This window comes from Anneissia japonica, unplaced genomic scaffold (assembly GCF_011630105.1).
Source record: "Anneissia japonica isolate Jap-2015-1 unplaced genomic scaffold, ASM1163010v1 scaffold9668_len1562885_cov226, whole genome shotgun sequence".
NCBI classification, from domain to species: Eukaryota; Metazoa; Echinodermata; class Crinoidea; order Comatulida; family Comatulidae; genus Anneissia; species Anneissia japonica.
The window spans coordinates 838,622-848,495 of record NW_022711326.1 but is presented as its reverse complement, the minus strand read 5'-3'; the positions used below and the strand labels follow the sequence as shown (position 1 = coordinate 848,495).

The following is a 9,874-nucleotide window of genomic DNA, read 5'->3' as shown; positions in this document are numbered from 1 at the left end:
TTTTCGGAAAATTTTTCCATACGTGGCAAAATTATGAACGTCATAAATTTTCCAGAAAGCATTTCAATCTAACGTAACAAAGTTTATGCTACTCCACAAACGTCAATTTGAATATATATTTTGAATGTTTTTCTTACTCGTTCAATCTCTCTTCATTGCAGTGCCTCAAGTCAAATTTACCGATCCATCGAGAATTGAAGTGTGAGATCGATTTATAATCAATTGCCGGGACACGATGTAGGCCAACTATCAAAGCCGGATTTAATTAGTCATCTGAAAATAATCACGTGCCTATATTTATTAGGTTTTATACCACTGGATGGTTCAGTCTAATTTCGTGTCATGATTTAATGTTCATTTTTTCAGGATTTAGTTAATTTTGCATATTATGTTTATTGTACAACGAACAAGTATTCCTCGAACGATATATATATATAGTTAAAATATAATAAGGTCTATTATATCTTTGTGCTTGATTTATATAACGTTTATATAGTGATGTAACACATGTTAGAAATAAATAAAAGTTCACGGATGTGTAAATTGAAATACATGATTGTGTACTTTCTTTGTCGTAATTGGATTAATAATGATTAATGATATCAATTGGTATATAATCGAATTAAATATATTTAAAATCAATTCGAATCGAATATACCACTATTATCACATAAACTGTAATACTGTATTCCCAAATATCCATATGATACTAACAAATTGCGACGACTTTCAGAGCATGGTGCCAGTGGATTTTACAAAACAGGAAATGACGTCTGTTGCTAGGTTACATAGCATGCATATTCAGTAACACCTGTGCTCATTAGACTAACAATAAAAACTTTTAGCTCAGTTTTGACAAAATCGACCAAAAAGATTTTATTGTTAGTCTAATTAGAGCAGGTGTTACTGAATATTCATGTTGCCTAGCAACCACGTCATTTCCGGTTTTATATTTGTTGTTGAGGGCGTCGTCTTCAAAAAATTTCATCTGGATTTTATTGCTATAGTTAAATAGCCAAAGTAGCTAATATTGATTGATGAAGCTGTTATTGACTTCACTTTTGGATGCAAGGATGTTTTAGCTATTAGATTTATTAAAGTAATCAAAGACATTGAATAAAAGAAGCAATCCTTAATTCCATTTGATCTTTATTTCCAAGCATTGAAATCAAGTTGGGATATTTTATACACATAAATAATTACAGTATATTACATGTACATTCGGCAAACAGTCAATATGCCTGATTCTTATCCTCATAAATTCATATCTTTTCATCTTACATATAATATGCCTATATTCTTTAGAACAATATTACTGGCTATTTTCTCTATTATTAAGATAAACGTTACTAGTTATTTATTAATAAATGTATAAATCCTACAAGAAAAATATTATAAAAATTAAAATTCACATAATATTTTAAGTAATATCTTATCCAAAATGTTTGCAGGAAGCTTGATGAATGATAACAATTTGTCTGATCTCTATCAATAGTTGGTAATCTCTGCTGCCCTTTACGATCACCATATTTGTGGATTTCTTTCTACCTCACTGGAAGAGAAAAAATATTGAGAGAAGTTTTAAAAACAGAAAGATTTTTAACGAAGCAGTAACAACATATTGACACAAAATTGGTGAGCCACCCCAACCTGAACATTATCGTATTCAGTAGTCTAATTTCATGGACGATGCTGCTGATACAACATAGGCCCTAATGGTATTTCAGGGACCGCACAGAGGTACCCCTTCCCCCACCGTCGGGGAGAAAAGAAAGACAATTCGTCGGGGAGAAACAAAGTATTTATTACATAGGCCTATTAGTAGACTATAAAATCGATTAAAACAATCAGCCTTTGAAACCCCTAAATTGTCATTGTTTCCGTTGGGTTCTCCCCCTGCACCACTTCCCAGTGATTTTGAGCGACGCCCGACCACGCCCACTTACACTCTCATCGGGGACCGCTCCCCGTCCTCCGTCAAACAATTTTCGGTATATAATTAAATATATACTGTCTGTAATAATAACTTAATACGATTATCAAACAAGCTAGTAAGATAATAATAGGTACAGCTGTGAAACTATTAAAATGTTTATGTATAAATGACATGTTATCCAAGAAATTACAATGCCTGATGTTACCCACCCAGTTTATGATGCTATTACTCTCAGTAAATCTGACAGATTATTTCACCCTAAAGTTAAGACTAACCGGTTTAACAACAATCAGCAGTCAGACATTTTAATATGCAGATAAACCATATTGTACAGTTTATTTTGCCCTTCCATCACAACTCAGTAATCCTTGCAATGTATTTTATAAATTTAAGCAATTTCTGTTAAGCATCTTGTATGTATTTTAATTATATTTCTATATTTTTCTACTAATATGAGTCTATTTAAGGATCCATATCTCATAGCTAGCAGTGTATATACCGTTGTGACAATAAAGTTTGATCGTATCGTATAGTAATGAGCTAAACATTTGTAGTTCCACATTTTATTTAATTCCATATTTAAATTATCAATCCTTAGGCCTATTTAAATATTATTATTATAATTAATAACTTAAATTTTAAAAATCTGAATGAGAAAAATTTTTCCCTGTCAATTACGGTAACAAACAGTACATGTTGTATTCTTATAAACAGACAATAATAATAATAATAATAATAATAATAATGATGATGATGATGATGATGATGATAATAATTTTATTCTGTATTCACGATAAAACTTGACTTAACAGAAATTTAAAAAGTTGTTTTTCAGCAAGGCCGTGTCGGTAAACTAATTATACACTTAAATCAGAATCTAACAATACGCATTATAGGCCTATTTAGTTAAAACATTCCTCCATGATTAAAACATCTGGTAAAACATCATTTAATGAAAATACGACTGACTTGCAAGTTGACATTTGAAAGCACGAATGACAGAAATATGTAGCCTGTTTAAAATCGTATGGTATGTCCCATTTTGATTCAGAATAACATTGATATCGACATCATCGCGTATATCCATGTCGATATAAATATCCCTCTCTTGCTAAAGACGGCGTCATTTCATTTAATGTTTGAATGATTGTCAAAAAATTAATATTATACAATTTCAGATTCAGTACGTGCTTTCAAAAAAAGAAATAAACTTGGAAAATTCGCTGATAAAGACCCAGAAGAAGAAAAGAGGAAAGAAGAAGAAAATAAGAAGAAAGAGATTGAGGAAGAAACATTAGCAAAAACTATTACTGTAGGGTCACGGTGCGAGGTCAACAATCCCAAAGTCCCTCCTGTTAAACGAGGCACAGTGAGGTTTGTAGGTGAGTAGTGTATCTGTCTCTTATACACATCTAGATGTGTATAAGAGACAGAACTTAGTCAACAAAATAAAAATGTATGGATAGCATTCCCATTTAACTATTGAATTAACGATGCAAAATGTTCAATAATAGGCCTACTCACATTTGTTTTAATTGTAAAGTCTTGGTACCCTTCCAACTGAATTATTGTTTATATGTAAAACGCCACCCAGAGAAGTATAATTTCTAAAACTCCATTTCTTTTATGATGATGAAAGTAAGTGAAAAGTAATTGGTTTATCAAGTAGAAATAAATATCAAATATTCGGGACCCCACATTGCGACTACTGTTTTATTGACTGGTAATTAAAACGATGATGGAGAACACTCTGCCGCCCTCTAAAGTTTTTTGTGAAAACAATTAAATGAGTGAGTGAACTATCGACAACGGATGGATGGATTGATATTGAGAACTTTCTGGAAATAAACCGTGTTTATTAACTAAAGATGTCGTTTACCGTAGTAACACAGGATTTAGTAGATGTTGCTATATCAAGTTCATTAAATTCATTTGGTAGCCGGCGTAGATTTCAAAAAGATATAACTGTTTCTGAATTAAAGGTACGATACGAACCTAGGCTCTAGGCTTGGCCTAGCCTAGTCTGTCAACATACCCAGCCAGGAGATACATCCACCCACTTCGTCTAGCTTGTGTAAAACCTGGCCTAGCTACTCTGCTACTAGTCTAGGCCTAAGGCCTAGGCTAATTAATTAGGTATTAATAAAGCTGAAATCAGCTAGGCCTACTCTCAATCGTGTGCCTCACTTTCATTCAAATTGCTCAACACATGGAGCAACTTCTGTGCCAGCAATTGAAGGTCAATTACTTGTTGCTAGCAGGAATTACACCATGGTTTTAGTAGTAGTTTCTTGATGCCCCAACCTAGGGATATACCAGTAGAACCGGTCCGTAGCACCTTTTTGCAGTCTACAGACTCAAGTGCAGCCTATGGAAAGTTAATGCAGTATCCAATATGTGTTCCAATTATTTCTTCATTTTGTTTCTTATTCTTTCAGGGTAAATTAGAGATGATTGTAGGTTCATCATCCGCATTTATGGAACTGCAGTTGTTTGATGAAAATAACAAGATGGTAACGTCAATGGCAGATGATGCTGCCCTCCTTGGCTCATTCCCAATTGATGACAATATGAGGATACATGTAAATATTATTAATATCGTTGGTTTTGTTGGTAAGAAATTTGGTTGGCAGATTGTTGAGTTGTGATCAGTGATGGCTCCACAAATTTGCCAACTAGGGGTTCGACATGTCCGACAGCGGGGTCAGAACCAAGGGGCTGACTAGAGCCTCAATCAGAGTCTCGGGGAAAAAAATCCTGGTAGGATTCATGGGGAGTGTTTTTGTGGCTTAATATGACCCAAAATTGTGCTTTTAGACCACAATATTAGGGATTGGCAATCAAAATAACGTTTAGGATAGGCAAATTAACAATTATGGCCTCGTCTTGGCTGCTAGTACCACAACTGGTTGTGATATGAACAGTTGTGTTAGATGCAGAACTTGGTATCTGTTTATCAGAATGATAAAATTTTTAATTTGCTATTGACAGTACTTTAAAGAAATTAATTGTTATTACTGAATATCATTTTTGTATTTGCAGGTTATTGATAAAGATCCAAACAGGACAGTGGGTGAATATGAAGATGTGTCAAAAGTAGAGAAATTTGAAATTACTGCTCAGGAATATGAGGCTAGATCTGGTAAATAAACAGAGGGGGGTGTGCACTGATGATGGTAATGGCGGTGGTGATGATGAGAATGAAGACGGTAGCGATAAAGGTGGTGGTAATAATGGCTACGTAATGTTTGAATGATTGTCAAAAAATTAATATTATACAATTTCAGATTCAGTACGTGCTTTCAAAAAAAGAAATAAACTTGGAAAATTCGCTGATAAAGACCCAGAAGAAGAAAAGAGGAAAGAAGAAGAAAATAAGAAGAAAGAGATTGAGGAAGAAACATTAGCAAAAACTATTACTGTAGGGTCACGGTGCGAGGTCAACAATCCCAAAGTCCCTCCTGTTAAACGAGGCACAGTGAGGTTTGTAGGTGAGTAGTGTATGACAGCAGCTCTGCAACACAATTGTGTCAATTGTTGAATAAGATTATTGAGATTTTTTTTTATTGTTTTAGAGAGCGAAGACATATTATACAGTATTAATCTTTATAACAACAATTATCAAAAATAATTTAAATTTCCACCACCAGCAACAAATGACTGAAGAAATTAGGCAAGCACAATAGCCTCCCAGGAGGAGCTAGATTACACACATGTGGCAGGGCTAGGCCTATATGCGTTTTACCGAAGAGTAAAGAACTGCAAGAGGTCCGATTCTCACGGTTTCATTTAAACGTAATCCTATTTTAAAAAGTACTGCCACCTCAAAAGTCGATTTTAAAAGTGTATTCTAATAGGGCCTCCCCATCTCATGGCGGTACTTTTAATGTTCCATACCTTGCAGGGTTTTACCAGCGCCATAGTTTTGTGGGTTGAGTTGCTCTGCCATCGTGGATTTTCTTGCTACTTAATGAATGCTTACACATGAATACTCCTTATCACAGGAAAAACAGACTTCAAGCCTGGATGGTGGGTTGGCATCCAATATGATGAGCCTTATGGCAAAAATAACGGAAGGTGAGAAATAAAGGCTTTGTGTGGTTTCCGTAGCAGTATTTTGTCAAATAAAATTGTATGTATGAATTTTAAGTTCAAACAGTGGCGTATCGAAGGGGGGGGGGGGGTGCACATGCCTAATCATCGAGCCACCACCCATTTCAACACTCTTAGATACACCACTGGGTTCAACATATTTAGCGTTGGATATTATTTGAAGTCGCTCAACTTTTTAAACAACCCTATCATGAAAGGTATAATTTTTCAAGGATAGATTTGTATAATATTAATTTATGTATCTATTTACATTCTAGTGTTGGTGGTAAACAGTATTTTGAATGTCCGGATAAATATGGTGGATTCATCAAACCAAACTTCGTAAAAGTAGGCGACTACCCAGTGGAAGACGATATGGACGAGATGTAAGGATAACATTGTCCAGTATGCTGCATTGTGATTGGCTGGTTGAGGGAAGCAAATATAGTGTGCAATTAAAATGAGAATATTTGTGAAAGCTTTGGCTGATGTTGGACTAACAACGCATAAGAGTAAACAAGAAACCAGTGTATTTATACAAGTGTACATTATTTGCTGTATTTTGACAACTGATACAAAAGGTGTGCTTAATAGTAAATAGTACATTATTTTACAATAAAAATATATTGGCAAATTTCAGAATTTCAACACCATCTCAACAACCATAAACTTTGGGCAGAGAAAACAATGCAATGCTTGGTTGCACTAATTTGGGATATATAAGATTTATCAAGAATGATGTTGTAAGTTGCACTCATTTGCAGTATCTTGAGTTGCAGTTTATAAACTGGAATGTAATACCACTGTATAGCTGTTAAATTCAATTTTAAGTATTATTTTGTTTTTCCTATGAAAACAAATTAGTATGGTATCTGCCCACGAGTCATAAACAAAGATGATTCTTATGTTATTTTTTTATATTCATAAATTTAATTTTTACACATTGAATAATTTGTTTATTTCATTCAAAATAACATTCTGGCAAGTATCACAGATACATGCCTTTAATATTTTATGCATCATTGTTGGCTTTGAAAACAAATAAATGAATTTAAAATCTGATTTTACAATTTGTATTTAAAACATATAAAACTGTGTATTGTATTAAGTATATCATCTCACACTATACCAATTAGAAATACTGCTGAAACTACGGACAAAGATGATAAATTTGTAGGCTGTGACAACCATCAATGACAGTTAACTAAAACATCACATCTACATAAATCATGGTGTGTGAGGGTGTGTAAGTATGTGTTTTTATGTTTGAATCAAGGTATAAGCACATGAATTCATATTGCGCTGTTTATATACTGTACATGGAATATAACTACTGTACTTGTATAAATATTTGATGGTAAACCATAAGCACAAAGTAAATATAACAAAATAATAATGGTAATGAAACTAGATTTAGATTATTGGCAATACGACTAACACACTATTTAAAAATTGTGCATACATTAATTGCTATATCTTAAGAGGTTGTTTCACATTCATGTTTGTTGATGGTCAAGGAATAATCAGTGGGGGAGGGGGACATGCAACTGGGTCTATTTTTAGAAACAATTAATCCCAGATGATTTAGGACCAGGCCAGAATTATACAGACTAGTTCTTACATGAAATAGATAATCCCATGGAATAGCTGCCATTTAGATTCTTGACTGTTCAGATATAACATGAACAAAGAATGTAACTAATACAAATTTATATATTAAAAAGCACTTGTGCTTACACTGTATATGCACAATCATATAAATATAGCATCAGGATTGGCCAATTATCAACTATGCATTACATAAATAATGATTAAATTGCTATATAAATGATAATAAAAATAATTATGGTAAAAGTATTGATGCTAATAATATTAAAAGTATTATTATTAGTAATAATTATGAAGTTGTTAATGAATGGTAATAAAAAGCATCTTCCAAGATCTTTTTACATTTTTCATGGAAGACAATTATTTTCTCTACTCTCCCTTCCCTTTACAAGGCACTGAGGAAAAGTGCTTAGCTAAAAGTTAATTACAAGGTGACATAGGTGTTTCATAACTTTAACAATTTTTAGGAATGGTGTATGGAATAGCTTAGCTACGTATTAAATACAAGGCGATAACAGGTTCTATAGGAATGGTATGATATAGCATAATATACAGAGGACTTTTGGTTAATTATTAAATTATAAAATAAAACCAGTTCCTATACTGTACCTGCAATCAACGAATCATATTACAGCATTGACTCTGTATGCCCACCCCAACTCAAGTTGGGAAATTAATTCAACAAAATTCATATTTCTTATTACATAACCATTCTGGTGTTTAATTTAAATGGTATAAATAATTCATCATATAATTTCTCATAAATCTTCCATTCATACATACACATTCATAAAATCATCTGCGTACAGGAATCAGAGGGTTTGGGTCAATTGAAGCATAATAATAACAAAATAAAATTGTATAATAATAAAACCAATACTCATCTGTAGAGAGAAAATTTACTGTTAAGTAATAAATGTGTCAGATTTTAAACATTACAGTACATACAAATTGGATTTCATTTTTTTTACAAGATTCATATAAATGTATATTTCTAATTGCTCATTTTATCAAGGATTTTCTGTGGAAAATATTACTTTTAATCTATGCACCACAGAATATAAAATAATAAAATTTACACTTTATTCAATGATATAACTATAACTAAATCAACTTAAAATCTTACTAGCGCCATTCAAAAATTGTAAAAATATATGATGGCTAAATAAACAACAATTCATTTGAGATTTAAGTGAGATGTTGACCAAAATGAGCGGAACCTCAAAAGTGCAAGTAAAATGTATATTTTTGACAAAGGTTCATGCTCATAATATTGGATTTCATTCCATATCTGCCACTTGAGGTTTATTCTATTGTCATCACCCCCTTTGCTACATAATCAAGCTTGATAATACGAAGTTATACCATTACTGTGATAACAATCTGATGGTACAGTACTGAGGTAAATAAAGAAATCTCAAATAACCCACGTATTAGAAATGTGGATTTGCAGTACTACACCATGTTGTGGTTGCTTTGTTAATTCAAATGATGGATTTTGAACTGAAGGGGTATCAAATATTTCTCATACTACATGTACCAGTATAAATGAAGACCATGTGAGGCAGAAAAACCCGGTAAACATAAGTATGTACATATTACAAAGAATAAGATTTGGGTGAACCAATGGTTGACATGACTTTAACCTATAAATATAAACAATAAAACATTCTTGCATCATGTCAAAGGTCATTATTTTGTTCCAATCATGTTGGATTAGGATACAAGGGTTTATGATTTCAGCTTTTCTATTGGGCAATTATTGCTAGAGATTATAAGATATGAAGAATGTTAATACGTTCAACCTAACCAAGAAACTGGAACCCACTGTGGCTCTGTTTCGATACGCTCAATCTCGGTAATTAGATCTTCCAACGCTCTATCGTGGTGATGGTGCACCAGTATGAAGTCGAAGTAATGACCATAGAGATCCTCCATTGTCCTGCCGGTCTCGATGATGTCACGCAAAGCTTCTTCCTGTGTTGTGCAACAGAAAACAATAGCACTAATTAACAACAGTGACTCAACAGACCTGAGGTCTTAACTGGCAGTCTTAACTTTTCGAATAAAGCCGGGTTTATCACTAAGACGTTCTTACTAAAATCACACCGCTAAGACCATTGCTATAAAACAGCTTCACTTGACTGCTTTGAGTATTGAAAACACAAACAAGCACGCCCTGGTAACATAAAATTGAGGGCGCAGTTACACATACTTCACGCTTGCTCGACACATGCA

General features: G+C 33.2%; 2 protein-coding genes across 5 annotated transcripts in view; one reads left to right on the top strand and one right to left on the bottom strand.

The window, feature by feature from the left end:
• Window positions 1-3,708: 3,708 nt before the first annotated feature.
• On the top strand, window positions 3,709-7,321 carry LOC117107412 (tubulin-folding cofactor B-like). Its single transcript, XM_033249090.1, has 6 exons — window positions 3,709-3,918; window positions 4,375-4,518; window positions 4,979-5,078; window positions 5,224-5,427; window positions 5,941-6,013; window positions 6,307-7,321. Exons 1-6 carry the CDS (start codon window positions 3,805-3,807, stop codon window positions 6,416-6,418), a joined length of 747 nt encoding a protein of 248 aa, XP_033104981.1. The 5' UTR covers window positions 3,709-3,804; the 3' UTR covers window positions 6,419-7,321.
• LOC117107411 (MAGUK p55 subfamily member 5-like) overlaps window positions 6,561-9,874 on the bottom strand; it is a 43,403-nt gene continuing 40,089 nt past the window's right edge. For all 4 annotated transcript variants that reach the window (XM_033249085.1, XM_033249086.1, XM_033249089.1 and 1 more), the window contains one exon: window positions 6,561-9,613. In XM_033249085.1, coding sequence (XP_033104976.1) covers window positions 9,437-9,613 — 177 coding nt within the window. In that variant the 3' untranslated portion in view covers window positions 6,561-9,436. The remainder of the gene's footprint in view (window positions 9,614-9,874) is intronic.